Genomic DNA, 18246 nt, shown 5'->3' on the forward strand with positions numbered 1-18246 from the left:
TCCCCCGCCCCGCCCGCTCCACGCTCTCAATTGGCCAGAGACGGGAGCCCTTCCAGCCAATCAATGTTCAACAGGCCCTCCTCCCGCGCGTCTTTCAAAGGCCGGCTAAGAACCAATGAGCGGCTAAGAGGCCGAGCCAGGGCACCCGGAGGCGGAGTAAGAGACAGGAGAAGGGTCTGATTGGTTCTTAGAAGACGCCGCGCTCCACCTCACAAAAGGATGTACCAATGAGGTGAGGGGAGGGCGGGCTCGGCGCGCGGCAGAAGCTAAGACGCCGGTGCTGCCGGAGGGAGGCGGTGGCCGGTCAAGACGTGGATCCGCCAGCAATGAAGCCGGTGAGTCGAGTCGGATGGGGCTGGGGATTGGAGTCGCGAAGCCACAGGAACAGGAGAGGCCCCGGAGGCCAGTTCTTCGGCCGGGTGGCAGTGCAGGCCTTGTCGTGGTGCGACTGAATAGTAGCTGTCTTGTGATTCGGGGAGGTGGCTCTTCCCGGGACGGGCCGAAAGCGATGGCAGCAAAGGAAGGAGACCACACGGACAGGGTCAGTGGCGAACGAGGGGAAGACGAACATTCACTGCGCGCCGGCTGTGGGCTGTGGGCTGTGGGCTGTGGCCTGCGGGGGTCTCATAAGCCTCACGACAGCCCTTCCAGAGAGAGCTGTGCCCCGTTTTATGGAGCACACTGAGGGGCTTAGAGAGTTTTAGTGGCCCGGGGGTTGTCTGATAGCCGAGCCTCGGAGGATATCCAGGGTCAGCTCTGCACCCACGGAACAGCAGCCCTCACCCCGGGTTGGGAAGACTTGAAGTACGGTTGCAACATCCCTGTCACCATCCCCCAGGCCCACCTGGCACTTCGCCCCCTTCCCTGGGGTTCAGAATCTCTACCCCTAAGCAGCAGAAATGTTCAACTCTGTTAGGATTTTTTTAGCCTGGCTGGCAGAGCCTGAGGGAGTGAGAGCCACACAAATACAAAATCCTGAAGCATCGAAACTGCTTTAAAGGGGGGGGGGGGATAGGCAAGGAATTGAAGCCCCACCAGACTCCTGACCCCCCCCCCCCCATTACCTAACACGCTGATTGACAACCTATTGAAGGGTCTTCTTTTGGATTGAGTTGATTATGATACTACATAGACAGATCCAAAGCAACTCAAATCCATAGCCTAAATTGGCTCTGTAATGTGATCTTCTAGTAACAGACTGGTGTTATGGATTACAGCTTCAGAGCTAGAGAGGTCATTAGCTGGTTAAGCCTATTAATTCCCATGTTTCCATGTGGAAGGATGTCAGCTGTCCTTCACTCCTGGCCTCTCTCTCCACCCCTTATTTCACCTTTCCCCAGGAGGGAAAGAGTGATTAAATGATCTCTGAGTTTGGGAGAAGCTGAGCACATGTAGCTCAACCCTTTCTTCTTTCTCTCCTGGAATCTGCCTACCTGCCAGTAGAGGGTGCCATCTGGTCTGCTCCCTACCATGCAGGGTGGCTCACCACTGCCTGTGATTGGGTGGATAAGTCTCTTACTGGAGTTAAGAACTGGCAAGCCCACTTGGCCATAATTTTAAAGCCATATGCTCCATTTCACTCAGCAGTAAAAAAAAAAAATTTTTTTGGTCTCAATTTGCCTCTCCAGTGCCTTATCTCTAAGTTGGTTCCAACGAGTGGGAGAAAAGTGTTATTTACCGATCCTTTAAAATTTCAGCAGGGAGTATAGAAGTCTTCTAGTTACGCTGCCTACAAGGTGGAGTTCCAGCTCCTTAGATGAGCATAATGCAGTCCATCTTAATCTCTCTAGTTCAGTAATTCACTTGTATTCCCCTGATCAAGCTACTACACTGTGTGTGGGCAGTTTTATGAGAAGCAGTATACTTCTTTAGCTTCCCCTCCTCTAGTATCACAGTTCCTGAATACACAGACCCTCTCATACTTCTCCTTTTGCCTTAATTCCTTCTTTCCTATCTGCCTAAAAACCTCCTGCTTTCTTCTGTAACCTGTGTACACATCTGTCTTTCCAACTATATTGAAGGTGGGCTATCTATCTTATGGATCTTTGTATCTCCTAAGCTTGGCAAATGGAAGGTGTCCAAGATGTGCTGGTGAACAAATGCATAAATCTCATTTTATACTTGTGGGAAACTGAGATCCAGAATAAACTGATCCAGAATTTACTCGTCCAAGATTATACAGTAAGTAGCAGAGCCAAAACCAGAAGCTAGTTTTTTTGGTTCCCAATCCAACTCTCTTTCCACTACACAGAACTGCAATTATTAATAAGATGGTAAGTAACAATCATTTATTATTGATGTTGCTGATCTCTCTGATATTCCAGATTGATAACTAAATAAATAGCAAATGAATTCAGTGTGTGTATGTTTAAGCAAAGACCAGCTAGCTATACTAAGACTATATGTAAATATTTTTCTGTATGGCTATTTAACGTAAGTAATTTCTTTTGAAGCCCAGTTCATTGCAAACAAGTGAGTTTGACTCATCAGATGAAGAGCCTACTGAAGATGAACAGACTCCAATTCAGATATCATGGTAAGTTAACATTCCTGATCAATGACAAGCTAAAATAAACAGTGTATATCATAATCTTTGTAGAATGTAGTCCACAGATTTAAAATAGTTAGTGATGCTCTTCTGCTGATTATATAATTTTAATCTTTAACTCCACGATTCATTTACTATCTATGATATGGAATAGGTTTTTTGGTTTTGGACCTTCTTTATACACTGGGAAAACCATAGTAGAAGAAGTAAGCAAATACTAGAGGAGCCCCTGGTGGTACACTGGTTAAGAGCTTGGCTGCTAACCAAAAGGTCAGTAGTTCAAATCCACCAGCCACTCCTTGGAAACCCTATGGGGCAGTTCTACTATGTCCTATAGGGTCACAATGAGTGGGAACTGACAGCAACAGGTTTGGTTTAGGCATAGGATTGATCTCCCATTTAGTACCAAAATTTGCTTATTCTTATATCACAAAACAATAGTATACCAAACATAAGGATGAGATAATCATTTATCATTAGGTCAAATCCTAATTTTAGAGCTACTTGCCATATGCAAGTTCAAGTTGAAGATAATTACAGCAAGGCCAACGAGAGCCAAAATATGTTAAGTATAAACCACCTGAATTTAGAGACCATCTCAGGAATAGATTTGACCCATTGAACACTAATGACTGAAGACCAGATGAGCTGTGGAATGACGTCAAGGACATCACACATGAAGAAAGCAAAAGGTCATGAAAAAGACAGGAAAGAGAGAAAGAAAAAAACCAAAATGGGTGTCAGAAGAGACTTGGTCTTGAACATAGAGTAGCTAAAGCAAATGGAAGAAATGATGAAATAAAAAGTCGAAGGGAACATTTCAAAGGGCAGCTCAAAACAAAGTTAATTATTATAATGAAACTGTGCAAACACCTGAAGTTAGAAAACCAAAAGGGAAGAATATGCTTGGCATTTCTCAAGCTGAAAGAACTAAAGAAAAAATTCAAGCCTCAAGCTGCAATATTGAAGGATTCTATAGGGAAAAATATTGAATGAAGCAGGAAGCATCAAAAGAAGATGGAAGGAATACACAGAGTCACTGTACCAAAAAGAACTGGTTGATGTTCAACCATTTCAGGAGGAAGCAAATGATCCAAGCCACACTGAAGGCACTGGTGAAAAACAAGGCTCCAGGAATTCACAGAATACCAATTGAGATGTTTCAATAAATGGATGCAGTGCTAGAAGTGTTCACTTGGCTATGTCAAGAAATTTGGAGGACTGCTGCCTGGCCAACCGACTGGAAGAGATCCACACATCTGCCCATTCCAAAGAAAGGTGGTCCCACCAAATGTAGAAATTATCAAACAGTATCGTTGATATCACATGCATGTAAAATTATGCTGAAAATCATTCAAAAGATACTGCAGCAGAAAATCGACAGGGAACTGCCAGAAATTCAAGCCAGATTCAGAAGAGGATGTCAAACCAGGGACATCATTGCTGATGTCAGATGGACCTTGGCTGAAAACAGAGAATACCAGAAAGATATTTACCTGTGTTTTACTGACTATGCAAAGGCATTCGGCTGTGTGGATCGTAACAAATTATGGATAACACTGCAAAGAATGGGAGTTTCAGAACACTTAATTGTGCTCATGCAGAACCTGTACATAGACCAAGAGGCAGTCGTTCAAACTGAACAAGGGGATATTGCATGGTTTAAAGTCAGGAAAGGTGTGCGTCAGGGTTATATCTTTTCACCATATTTATTCAGTCTGTATGCTGAGCAAACAGTCTGAGAAACTGGTCTATATGAAGAAGAACAAGGCATCAGGATTGGAGGAAGACTCATAAACAGCCTGCAGTACACAGATGACACAACCTTGGTTGCTGAAAGTAAAGAGGACTTGAAGCACTAACAGATGAAGATCAAAGACCACAGCTTTCAGTATGGATTGCACCTCAACATAAAACAAAAGTCCTCACAACTGGATCAATAAGCAACATCATGATAAATGGAGAAAAGACTGAAGTTGACAAGAATTTCATTTTACTTGGATCCACAATCAACACCCAAGGAAGCAGCTGTCAAGAAATCAAATGACATATTGCATTGGGCAAATTTGCTGCAAAAGACCTCTTTCAAGTGATGAAAAGCAAAGGTGTCACTTTCAGGACTAAGGTGCACCTGACCCAAGCCATGGTATCTTCAACTGCCTCATACGCATGCAAAAGGTGGACAGTGAATAAGGAAGACCAAAGAATTGATGCCTTTGAATTATGGGGTGGGCAAAGAATACTGAATATACCATGGACTGACAAAAGAACAAACAAATCTGTCTTGGAACAAGTACAGCTGGAATGTTGCTTAGAAGCTAGGATGGTAAAACTTCGTCTCATATACTTTGGACATGTTATGAGGAGGGACCAGTCTTGGAAAGTATTGGGTCAGCGAAAGAGAGGGAGACCCTCAACGAGATGGATTGACACAGTGGCTGCAACCATGGGGTCAAGCATAACAACAACTGTGAAGATGGCACAGAACCAGGCAGTGTTTTGTTCTGTTGTACATAGGGTCACTATGAGTCAGAACTAACTCAAGGGCACCTAACAACACTTGCCATAAGTAATATATCTACCACCAGGCCCTCTTTAAAAGTCACCCTACCATAGATACAGTAACCAAAAAAAAAGTTTCTACATAAAATCTACTTCTAAATTTTGGCATGTGACTATGATTATACCAGGTTCTCTACAAACCAGCAATCAAAGGCTCTCTCTCATCCCTGCAAAATATTAATAATCTCCTTCCTTAAGAAAGTACCCACTCCCTATGATAGATTGAGAAAATGAGTACTAAGCATAGTTCTTTTCTGCCATCAAACAGCACTTACCTTTCATCTCCCCTCTTCACCCCCTTTCAGATATCAAAGCCATTTCAAAAAAACTCATCTAATTTACAAACCATGTACAGCCATAAAGAACTAGCAAGAGGAAGTCAGGCAGTATTTATATGCTGCCTCCCATTTTCCTCTAGGTTTATTCTCTATCTTGTTGCCCTCTTCATCCCTGAGTACTTCACACTGGGAATATGATTTCTTGAAATGTCTTTCCTTTTAACCAAAATCCAATAGAACAAAGGAGTCTGGTGGCACAGTGGTTAAAGCACTTGGCTGCTAACCAAAAGGTCAACAGCTGGAACCCACCAGCTGTTCCATAGGGGAAAGATGTAGCAGCCTGCTTGCATAAAGATTTACAGCCTTGGAAACCCTGTGGAACAGTTCTACTCCGTCCTATAGCATCACTATGAGTCAGAATCAACTCAACAGCAGTGGGTTGGTATGTTGGGATTACAACAAAAAATGAGTGACTTGTGGTTTTCATCATATGAAATTATATCTGTTTAAGGAGGTCCTACAAAGAAATCTTAAATTAGTAATACAGAATGAATGTGGGGAATGAAATTGCCTGATTGCCACTTTCCAGCTTATGTACCTAAGGTTACTAACGCAAAATACCCCTGTTAACATACCACAGGATGATTTAAAAACACGTCATACTAGCTGTAGATGAATTAGACAATATTATCTTTAAGGTAAATTTAAATTAACTGGCCATTTTTAAGACTTAAATCATAACAAAGTAAATGATAAATCCATGTTTTAAAACTCTGAGTTGTTTCAGGCTTTGTTATGACTGACACAGGGTCCTTGGGTGGCATAAATAGTTAAGCGCTTGACTACTAGCCAAAAGGTTGGCAGTTCGAACCTGCCCAGCGGCACCTCAGAAGATAGTCCTGGTAATCAGCTTCCGAAAGGTCACACCCTTGGAAAGCCTAGGGAGCAGTACCACTCAGCACAAATGGGTCGTCATGAGTCAGAATCAATGCAGTGACAACAACTTGACTGTGAATTTTTGCTTTGTAAGTACTGTGTAAGTTTAAAACATCCTAGTTCAGTGCAAGCACACGTTAGTTGGAATGAATTTCCATTTATAACTTTTCAAAACTGAACCAAACTTAATAATTTTTTTTTTTTCTTTTCAGGCTACCCCTGTCACGAGTGAACTGTTCTCAGTTTCTCGGTTTATGTGCTCTTCCAGGTGGGTCACACTACGGTAGGCCTCTTACTGGTATATTTAAGACAGTTTTGTTGTCAGGTGACACATCATTCTCTGTACTGAGCAATAAGAGAATTTCACACCATCAGCACTGGGGGACTCACTTTTGGAAGCCCTCATGGTGGGCTACAGATGAAGGAACGTAGCTCCGCTCTTCAAACTTCCAGACCTGCTTTCACAGCTCTACCTTTCTGGTTTATCTGTGTTAATAAAATTTAAACACTGGGCACAATGTGAGACTGAAGGCTAGAGCCAAGTATTTGCTACAGAAAAGATACAGAAAAAGAATCCTTAGATCAGCTGGGATCTATGAATCCCTGTAATTATATTCCTAACAAAGTGAAATTCACACTCAAAATGGAATTGATATATATAAATGATTATGTGGAATCACCTTCCAAAGTAGCTATATATGTGTTTAAATATACTAGTTATATATGACCAAAAACTGACTTTTTCACCCGCCTTATTACTGTTACAGGTTGTAAATTTAAAGATGTTAGAAGAAATATCCAAAAAGATACAGGTATGTATAGTATGAGACAACCATACTATGTTTTCTTTTAGTAACACTGAAAATCTCTTTGGCAAATGGAACAAAGTGTATAGCCTCTTCTTGATATACCAAGTAAATGTTGAATATTTTGACATTTCAAACTATAGACTTAGTCTAATATACGAAGAGGTATTTATGAAGGACACAGAGAACTTATCATTTACTTAAATACGGTTTTGCCTTTTACTGGTTGTCGTAGTTGTATTATACATATAAGCTAAACATGAGATTGGTATGTAAGTTCAAGGGGGGAAGTATGTAAATAGAAAACTGACATATTGTGCTGACCAAATCTTTGAACATACTGTTCCTTGCAGACCTGACTGTGGTAGTAAAAATTAAGCCTGAGAGGGAACCCAGAGATTATAGTGAAATTGTCTATCCTGTCCATTCCTCCCAACAAGGTGGGAAAGAAGGGAGGATTGATGTTTGCATGCCCAAGGATGTTCTTATCACTACTGCCTCAAGTCTAATAATCCTACAAATATCTGGATAATCTACTTCAATTTGGAATTTACATATTGCTTGATACTCTTAACACATGTGGATTTTCAAAATATTTTACTCTGTCAAGTCTAATAGGCCTACAAATAGCCATATAATACACTAAAAAAAAAAATAATAATACACACATTGCTTGATTCTAATAAAGATTTTTTTAATCTTAAAATCTTCTTCTGATTGTTCTGGAGTATCAATTTACTAATGTACTTTATTTCTTACCTACCAAAAAATTTAAGGAGGCAAAGGAGCCCTGGTAGCACAGTGGTTAAAGTGCTTGACCACTTACCGCCAGCGGCTCCCAGAAGAAAGATGTGGCAGTCTGCTTCCATAGAGATTTACAGCCTTGAAAACCCTATGGGGTTGCTATGAGTTGAAATTGACTCGATGGCAGGGGATTGGTTTTTGTTTTTAATAGATTAGCTGACCTTTACAGTATTTGTTTAGATTTTCTGCTTTAGACATACCCACCATCATAATGGTAGGAAATTTCCATTTAGAGAACATTTAAGTCATAAGCAAAATATATAACTTAAACCATTGGTTCAAGAGCCAATCCTGCACACTTTGGAAATCCCTATTCATTTAGTATGTTCTATAAAAGGTTTTCAATTTTTTTCCCAAACCTTGTTTTTTTAACATGTGTACGTGTATATATATATACATATGCATGTCTGTGTGTACGTATATATATACACGTGTGTGTGTGTTTTCCCCCGAAGTGTTTGATGGGGAAGACTTAGAATCTCCCTGCAGCAGTTCCACCGCCTCAGGCTCCTTTCTAGGAAAGGCAGTTTGAAAAGTTTGATAGAAACTCTCCAGTGTGTACAAGAGGCAATTAGAAAATCACCTGCTCTCTTAAATGGTTAGGCATGTTAACTACAAGTTAAATCCCATTACAAATATAAAAATATAGTAACAGCGTCTTAGAGCAGCACTGCCCAGTGGAAATATAATGGAAGCTATATACATAACTTCACGTTTCTAGTTGCCACATTAAAAAAAAACCACAAAGGTTAAATTTATTCTAACACATTTTATTTAACCTAATGTATCACAAGTATTATCATTTCAATGTTATTAGTGTAAAATTATTAGTAAGATACTTTACATTTTTCTTGTATATCGTCTTTGAACGAGATGTGTATCTTACACTCGTAGCACATCTCAGTTTGGACTAGCCACGTTTCAAGTGCTCAGTAGCCATATGTGCTAGTGGCTACTATATGGAGCAGTGCTGAGCTAGAGGTTAGCGATAAAAGGCACTTTGTACTTAAACAGCTCAGCGTCCTTGGATTTGGGAAGTGGGGAAAGGGTGGGGGGCTCAGATCAGCCAGTATTTGAATTAGTTTTTCCTTTTGAACCAAATGCTCTATAGCGAATATTGCTATTAGGAAGTTCCAGTGTAAGAAAGCCCTGTAGTAAGACTGCTCAGTTCATTACAGTGCAATTATCTAAGTCACACAACTTTAATACAGCTAATGCTTTATTTCTAGAGATCTAGTCCACAAAATTAAATTCACGATGTGTGGTACCGTGCAGATATAAGGGTGCTTAAGATAAAACAAACAACACAGTGATGAAATTCATAAACATGCTGTCATTCCTTCTCAAGAGTTTATTTTGAAATTTTAGATGCTTTTTTATTTATTTTAAATCAATATTTATTGCAAAAAAAATCAAGAGCAGCAATATAATTGACTCATTGTGAAGTTCAGTATAAAGCATTTTGACTTAAAAAGTCAGGTTTAATTTCAACCACCTTTTCTTTCGTATGTTTCTAATTCCTATTTTATGCTTAGTGACTTGATTTTCACTCTAGTTTGAAAACAGATCAACAACATCATTTTAGAGTATCAGTAAGCACTTCAAACTTGTAGATTATCACTCGTTGCTTACTCAGTTTGGCATAAGAAACTTAACTCCATATTCTCCCTCTTGACTGTATTTAAAGTTGTAATGTTTTGTATGTGTATGTTCGTGTGTATCTCGGTCTGTTGGCAGAAGAACTAAAGAACTATGGTATACAAGACATATTTGTTTTCTGCACCAGAGGGGAGCTGTCAAAATATAGAGTCCCAAACCTTTTGGACCTCTACCAGCAGTATGGAATTATCACTCATCATCATCCAATCCCAGATGGCGGGACTCCTGACATAGCCAGCTGCTGTGAAATAATGGAGGAGCTTGCAGTCTGCCTTAAAAATAACCGAAAAACCTTAATACAGTACGTTCTCTCTTTCTTCATACACTACTTGAGAAATGTCCCAATGAAAACGATTTCTCAAATTATTACTTCCTTATTCAGTTATTACCTACCCTCATATTTTGTTGCAGGGAGTAGTATGAGATATTGCATTAAAAGTACTATCTCAATGACTAGTGCAGAGTAAAAAAAAAAAAAAGTACCCACTGCCACCGAGTCAATTCCGACTCACAGCGACCCTATAGGACAGAGTAGAACTGCCCCATAGTTTCCAAGAAACCCCTGGTAGATTCGAACTGTCAGCCTCTTGGTTAGCAGCCGTAGCACTTAACCATTACACCACCAGAGTTTCCTAAGCACTCAAATATTTGCTATTACTTTTGAAGAGTAAGGACAATAAATGAGTAGATTTGGAAATTTTTAGAGTGGGGGTACAGGCTTTTTTTTTTTTTTCTTTCCTTTTGTCTTTTTACAATGTTGGTCCCCTGAAAAAGGTGGGCATCATTCTTGTTATATAACAACACCTCACTTATTTGTCAGCCTTTCCAACAGCCAGAAAGTCAATTTTTAAAAAATTAACAACCACCAAGAAATCATCTCTAAACAATGAGCAATCTTAGAAATTCTACTTGAAAATTATATTTAATGATATGACTTTGCTACCAGAATGAAAGAGGGACTATCATTATTTGCTAATGGCTGTCATTATTTGCTAATGGCTGTAATAACACAGCTGCTGGTGTGAAGTGTAAAGCAAAATAAAATGGGTTAAAGAGAAGGAGAAAAAAACTACCCTGGAGAAAAGGAAGAAGAGTGTGGCACTCAGCAGTAGACAGTACCAAGGCAAAGATTAGCAGTGGTGTGTGAGTAAGCAGCAGCAGATGTGCAGAAGTGAGACCCCCAGAGCAGAGCCAGCCCAGAGGAGATAATCAGTCCTTCACGTACTTCTTGTATTTTTTGTATTCTAATAAGCTGCTCAATCCTTCCTAGAACAGGGGAGGGTTACAAACAGTTCAATACCTCAAAAGTCATACAGTCACTAAAGGCATTGCTTTGAGCTAGAGGCAGACAAACCATACCACATAACCGTGTAGTTGCAGGACACCTAGTGAATGGGCTGCCACTATCTGTCATTGAGTCGATTCCGACTCATAGCGACCCTACAGGACATAGTAAAACTGCCCCATAGGCTTTCCAAAGCTGTACATCTTTATGGAAGCAGACTGCCACAGCCTTCTCCCACAAGTGAAAGGGCAAGCCCTGCCAACTTCTCTCCTTAAACCTGTGGCCCAGGGCATCATACCGACTCATACACAGGTCTCTGGGGACACGCACCTGTTTATGGCCAAACTAAACCCTGATATACAGAGAACTATGGCTTGCAGAATTGGGAATAAAGAACTAGAAGCCATCCCACATCCTACTTTCCAATCTTTCTCTAGGGAAAATGTAATATCTCAACTAGTACTAATTGTAAAAGCAAAATTTCAGAATACAGTTGTCTATGTTAAATTTTCTGATAATTATAAGTAAAATAGTATTAATTAGATGTGAAAACATTATTAACCCATTTTCTAGACCAATTCTGGATTTTTTTTCAATCGTTTTTTAAAAGCAGCCTCCCCTGAAAATTTTCCAGAGATCAAACTGGATCAGTTTAGTGAAGCTTAACAAATTCAACTCTAGCAGGTCTGGCAAACCACATGCTCTGATGTCAGAATACAAATAGGATGGACAGATGTTGAATGCTTCATTTCAAGCTTCCATAAAATAAAGAATCTGATAACTGGAAATTTTTGTTGTCCTAGATCTTTCAAAGATATCTTATAGTGGGTGCTTACAGAGTTTACAAGCTAATGTTTTTTGGACAAAGACAATTTTCTATCCATTCTGCCATCTTTGCGCGCCCACACTGCTAGATAGCTGCAGAGTTTATCCCTCAGAAACAGGATCCGGTAAACTTTTTTCACTATGCTGGTGTCTATCAGTGCCATTTCACTGGTCCCGCCTGGACATTTTCATTCCTATATAAAATCAGTGAACACTGCTTGTCTACTGTAAGAATACAATAAGAACACAAAACAAGGTGCAGACCCTACCCGAAGAAGCCCCAAGCTAACAACGCTAACATGCAAGTACAGTTAAGACCTGCGCAGGTGTGTACAAGGTAGACCACAAGAGAGCAGTCATTTCTGTGGGGGCTCAAAGGCATCTCAGAAAATGAATTTGAGCTGGGCTTTGAATGATAACAATTCACCAGACAAAGCAGAAAAGATAAAGGTAGCAAGAGATATAAAATAGTATTAATCTTGCAGAAAACGATTAGTGTTCTACCTCTGTATACCTTTATGTGGTAGATTCAGATCTCTCTGAAACAGGCCTACACCGGGGCCACTTTGTAGAAAACGAGTTCACGAATAACCCAAGGGGCCAGTCCTGTATTTTACATCTTATGCATGTATCTAAGGAGCCCTGGTGGCACAACAGTTAAACTCTCGGCTACTAACCAAAAGCAGTTTGAACCCACCCAGCAGCTCTGTGGGAGAACGACCTGGTGATCTGCTTCTGCAAAGATCACAGCCTAGGAAACTCTATGGGGCAGTTCTATTGTCACAGGCAGTTGTTATGAGTTGAAAATTGACTCAACAGCACTTAACAAGATATATGTATCTACAACTATACATTACAGCAGTTGATGTTCATGATGATAAACAGTTAACACTAAATTAGGTTCAGTATATCCTCTAAGGAGGAGGTATGTCATATATTTTTTTTTATGATCTTTGAGTGATTAAATGATTTTATTGCTTTGAGGGTTAATCTTCATTTTCTGGAAAATCAGTTATGCAGAATTGCTCATTCCTTCATAATGGAAACCCTGGTAGCGTAGTGATTAAGTACTACGGCTGCTAACCAAGAGGTTGGCAGTTCAAATCTGCCAGGCACTCCTTTGAAACTCTATGGGGCAGTTCTACTCTGTCCTATAGGGTCACTATGAGTCAGAATCGACTCGAGGGCAGTGGGTTTGGTTTTTTGGTTTTCATATCGCTACATAATAGCAGCTAACCTTTATTTACTTTTTACTTTGTGCCAAGCACTGTTTTAAGCCCTTTATAAACATTACCTCATTTAACCCTCACTATGGAGTCCCTGGAAACCCTGGTGGTGTACTGGTTAAGTGCTACGGGTGCTAACCAAAAGGTTGGCAGTTGGAATCCGCCAGGCGCTCCTTGGAAACTCTATGGGGCAGTTCTACTCTGTCCTATAGGGTCGCTATGCGTCAGAATCGACTCGACGGCACTGGGTTTGGTTTTGGTTTTTGGATGGAGTCCCTTGGTCACGTAAACAGTTATCATGCTTGGCTGCTAACCAAAATGTTGCAGGTTCAAGTCCACCCACAGACACCTCAGCAGAAAGGCTTGGCCATCTACTTCCGAAAAATCAGCCACTGAAAATCCTACAGGACAGTTCTACTCTGACACACATGGGGTCGTCATGAGTCAGAATCGACTCAACAGCCACTGTTGTTTCATGATGTAGGCACTATCGCCGTCATTTTATAGATGAGAAAGCTGAGGCCCAGAGCGGTTAAATAACTTCACTTAGGTTCACACATCTAAAAAATGGCAGAGCAGGATTCAAACTCAGGCAGTGGGGCTCCAGCTCAAGCTCTTGATCTCCATGATAGGCTACCTCCCTACTATCCTTTTACATAAATGAAGAATTGTTGTATCACTTGGCCCAGAACCACTAAGGTTTTGCTTAGACAGAATAATCAAAATGGCAGTTAAAACTAGTCTGATTTCTATCTCCTAAAGTCATCTGAAAACTGAACAACAGTTTCGGTCAACTAGTAAAAAAGGTCTGCCTTGAACATTATATTCTTTTAAGAACAATCTATATGGGATCAAGTTGACAACATCAACTTGAAAGATAGGAACCTTGGGGGCACTGAGTTTATGTTAATGGAGGAACAACTCAGAAAAGGAGGGTGAGAATAGTTGTACAACTCGAAGAGTGTAGTCAATGTCACTAAACTGCACATAAAACTGTTGGATTGGTTTGTTTGCTGTGTACAGTCTCAACAACCAAAATAACATTTAGAAGGGGAAAAACTCATGTGACAACCAGAATGGAATTAATAAGAATGTTGACACATTGTGAAAAATGTAAACAATGTCACTGAATAATCTGTATAGCAATTATTAAATGGGGAACCTAATTTACATTGTAAACACTTGCCAAAAAGTGTCATTTTTAAAATAATAAAAAAAGTCTAATTTCTATTAATTTAGTAACATGTTCCACCCCTCAGATGTGGATCCTAAGGTTTGAAGAGATCAATAAAAGACCCTGCCTACCCTGACCCTTATAGGCCTTGAGAATACCTCCCAACAAGTAAATTAAGCACACTTTGCTCTTGATTATTTCAAAAATGTTTATTAGTCTCCACCCTGGTGGCATAGTGGTTAAGTACTATGGCTCCCAATCAAAGGGTCAGCAGTTCGAATCTACCAGGCACTCCTTCCCAAACTCTATGGGAGGCAGTTCTACGCTGTCCTATAGGGTCATAATGAGTCAGAATTGACTCAAAGGCAAAGGATTTTTTGGTTTGTTATGTGGAAGGCACAGTGTTTATAGTTATAAACAGAAGGCAAGAAGAGTATGTCTTTTGTTGTAACTGTTGGGATGAAATGAAAACGTACTAACTTCAAAACTGTATTTCCCTTTCAGCTGTTATGGAGGACTTGGGAGATCTTGTCTTGGTAAGAAATGTATTTCCATTCTTCCTTTTTTTTTTTTTTTTAAAGCTTCATGGTAGGCAAACTCCTGTTTCTGGGCCATATGCTCAACTTGGAAATAAATAAATAAATAAAACACAATATAAATCTGTTAAAACCTAAAGGATTATTTAAGGCCCTAAACTTGTGCTCTTAGAAAGCCTGGATGGGGGTAGGAGGTCTTTTCAGCATTGTTTAGGAGGATTCTGTAAAACATAATTTACTACCTGCATTCTTGTTTTGTTTTCTTATGTTCTCCCCATGCAGGTGTTATGATACAGTAACTTTCAAATAATATCCATGGGGAACTTAGTGTGAAAACCAAAATTGATTATGTTAATTTTTTAATGTGTTAAAAAAGTTAACAGTATTAACAGTACTAACAGCTACTCATTTTAGTGTTGGACATCATCAAAATTAAAAACTTTTGTGCTCTAAAAGATGCTATCAAGAAAGTGAAAAGATAACCCACAGAATGAGAAAAAACATTTGCAAATCATATCTCTTATAAGGGACTTGTACCTAGAATTCTTAGAACCCAATAATAAAATGACAGCACAATTTTTAAAGTGGACGAAGGATCTTAATAGACATTTTTCCAAAGGCATACAAATGGCCAACGAGCACATGAAAAGATGCTCAAGATCATTCATCAACAGGGAAATACAAATCAAAACCACAATGAGATACCACTTCATACCCACTAAGATGGCTAGAAACAAAAGGTCATAATAATAACAAGAGTCATCAAGGATGTAAAGAAATCAGAACCCCTATACACTGCTGGTGGGAATGTAAAATGGTGCAGCCACTCTGTAAGACAGTCTGGCAGTTTCTCAAAAAGTTAACCTTAGTTACCATATGACCTAGCAATTCTACTGCTAGATATATACCCCCAGAGAAATGAAAACATGGATGAACCTTGAAAACATGCTCATTCAAAGAAGCCAGTCACAAAAGACCACATATTGTATGAGTCCATTTATACAAAATGTGCAGAACAGGCAAACCTGTGGAGACAGTATATTACCAATTACTTAGGGCTTGGGAGGTGATGAAAATATTCTGAAATTCACTGTGATGATGATTGCACCTCTGAATATACTAAAAGCCACTGAATTGTACACTTTAAATGAATAAAGTGTACATATGTGAAATTATAGCCCAATAAAGCTGTTTTAAAAAAAGTGTCATTTAAGATCATAATTTACCACCTGTCAAAAATACACACTAAATGGCCTCAGACTTTTAGTTCATTTTGAACAACTGCAGCAAACTCAAGTCTTCCGCACCAACAGGAATCTAATATAAAATGTTCTAACCTACCATTAATATTATTCAATAATATATTATTTTTCTGTCATAATAGTGGCCGCCTGTCTTCTACTATACCTGTCTGACACAGTGTCGCCACAGCAAGCCATAGACAGCCTGAGAGACCTCAGGGGATCAGGGGCAATACAGACCATAAAGGTACAGAGGTTGACTGTTACTGTTGGGTTGAGTTTGGGGCCATTGCTGTTATTAAAAAAAAATTGCCGTCAAGTCAATTCCAACTCATAGAGACCCTACAGGACAGAGTATAACTGCCCCATAGGGTTTCCAAGGAGCACCTGCTGGATTTGAACTGCTGACCTTAACCCTTAACAGCTACACCACCAGGGTTTCCATATAAACAAAAGGGCAGTAAAATGAAAATCCAAAGCTTTCTATAATTTGACTATCACCCGTTTGCTTTTTAATTTACATTTAAATATAACACTAAAATCTGCAAAAGCTCAATATTTCAAACAAAATAATGAAAAATTTCAACTTTCTAGTTTACTCTTCCTGGATCTACTACTGCTCAGTTTCCACCCTATTAAGTTCTAGGAATGGATCCTCTCACTCCTAACAATGAGATGGTCACTTACAACTTGGTAATTTTCTGGGCAAATTTTTAGCCAAAAATTTCTAATGAAGATCCTATTATATCACAAAAACATGATAAACGATAATGATAGATGAATGGCTATAATACAAAAAAAAGTAAAGTGAAGCTAATTAGCCTTTGCTGTGAACAAAGTGACATCTTCCACATTTACTTTCCCCATAACACTTCAGAAACACTGCAGTAGTGATACCCCAAGGACATCATTGTGTATTAATCACATTACTGAAAAAGATTCTGCAGATTTCACTTTATTTGTAGATCTGTAAAACTAATTTGTCTTCCTTTCTCAAGCGCCCTGTCTCCACTTTAGGGCTCCATCATCAGACGGGGTACTACAGAATCCCAGTCCTTAGGTGGATCCCTGGGCTTGAGAGTCCATCTTCTCAGGGTTAGGGCTCTCACAAGTGCCATGGACAATGAATTCTTATAATAACTGATACATTCATCAAGTCGCCTCACTCATGGATCATTCACAAAATAACATAGACTATATCCACTTCCCAAAATGCTACCTCTCTCTGTACAGGTTCTGAAAACAGAAAACTCCCCTTATCTGATAAAATCAAATGATTCTTCAAATATAAGATCGAGTCTCTCTTTGAAACAAAACAGAACACATGGTCAAATGTGTGTGTGTGTGTGTGTGTGTGTGCGTGTGTGTATGAAAAGTGTCTTTTACATCCTCAATCTGGGAAAGAATTAGGCCCATGTCAACTTATCACCTCAGTGTTCTGCGGCAAGCCGGCTTTAACCTTCCTTGTGCTTTACGAGTCTCTGCTGATGGAAGTTAGAATGCAATTTCATCTTCTCAATAATGATATGAAAATAGATTACTAGCATAGTAAGGATATCCTCTGGGAAAATATTAAAACTCCAAATAAGTTATTTAAAGCTTTCACATTTTGCTTATCTGTTAAGATAAGTGAGAGGGTTTTTAATACTGTCTACTATGAAAATTGTTGCAAACAGATTATGTCATCAGAAAACTAGGGCTTGAGAAAGATTTTCTTGACTACACCACCATTAACTGCTATCCAAAGTGCCCTCTCCTCCCAGCTTACTCCCCGGGGAAAAAAGGTTAGCAAAAATAATGTGTTCATATACTGTTAGTTACTTTATTTGGTCCTGCCAGTGAAAGGAGAAAGGATTTTACCAACTTATATTCACCTGTATTTCATGCTACCTTCTGATTTTTTGATATTTTTAAAGTAATAGCTTTTCACACTACGTATGTAGCTTTATTAAAAGTTAGAAATTCCCCATTTTATACAAATGCTTTCTCAACCAAACGGATGTAAAATGTGATCTCAGCAATTGTATTTTGAGTCCTAACTCTTGCTATTATTTTGACTACTCTGGGAACTGGTTTCCTACAATATATTTCAACTTACCTTTACTTTTTTCAGCAATATAATTATCTTCATGATTTCCGGGACAAACTAGCTGCACATCTATCATCAAGAGAGTCACTATCAAGATCTGTATCTAGATAAAGAATTTCAAACAGCATATATGACCATGTCTGAAATTTAAGAGATCTATGATGTAATGTAATCTGTGTTGTAATGAAACCTCTAGTGTTATCAACTTGAATGTCAATGTATATGTGCAGATATTTCTAAAGGTTTTATTAACAAATTTCATTGTCTCTTTCATCTC

General features: G+C 39.4%; 1 protein-coding gene across 2 annotated transcripts; it reads left to right on the top strand.

The window, feature by feature from the left end:
• Positions 1-254: 254 nt before the first annotated feature.
• CDKN3 (cyclin dependent kinase inhibitor 3) lies at positions 255-18080 on the top strand. Of its 2 annotated transcripts, XM_049898751.1 has the most exons (8): positions 255-335; positions 2454-2536; positions 6537-6592; positions 7092-7136; positions 9672-9894; positions 14608-14639; positions 16024-16127; positions 17994-18080. In XM_049898751.1, exons 1-8 carry the CDS (start codon positions 327-329, stop codon positions 18078-18080), a joined length of 639 nt encoding a protein of 212 aa, XP_049754708.1. In that variant the 5' UTR covers positions 255-326. The 2 variants fall into 2 exon arrangements, with proteins under 2 accessions (XP_049754708.1, XP_049754707.1); XM_049898750.1 differs by lacking the exon at positions 17994-18080 and having other exon boundaries at positions 16024-16276.
• Positions 18081-18246: the final 166 nt, after the last annotated feature.

This window comes from Elephas maximus, chromosome 10 (assembly GCF_024166365.1).
Source record: "Elephas maximus indicus isolate mEleMax1 chromosome 10, mEleMax1 primary haplotype, whole genome shotgun sequence".
Classification (NCBI taxonomy): domain Eukaryota; kingdom Metazoa; phylum Chordata; class Mammalia; order Proboscidea; family Elephantidae; genus Elephas; species Elephas maximus.

Excerpts from the sequence above, each read along its gene's own strand:
- CDKN3 (XM_049898750.1), top strand. Across the intron at positions 6,593-7,091 it reads CGGTTTATGTGCTCTTCCAG|GTTGTAAATTTAAAGATGTT; the intron begins GTGGGTCACACT and ends TTACTGTTACAG. Across the intron at positions 14,640-16,023 it reads ACTTGGGAGATCTTGTCTTG|TGGCCGCCTGTCTTCTACTA; the intron begins GTAAGAAATGTA and ends CTGTCATAATAG.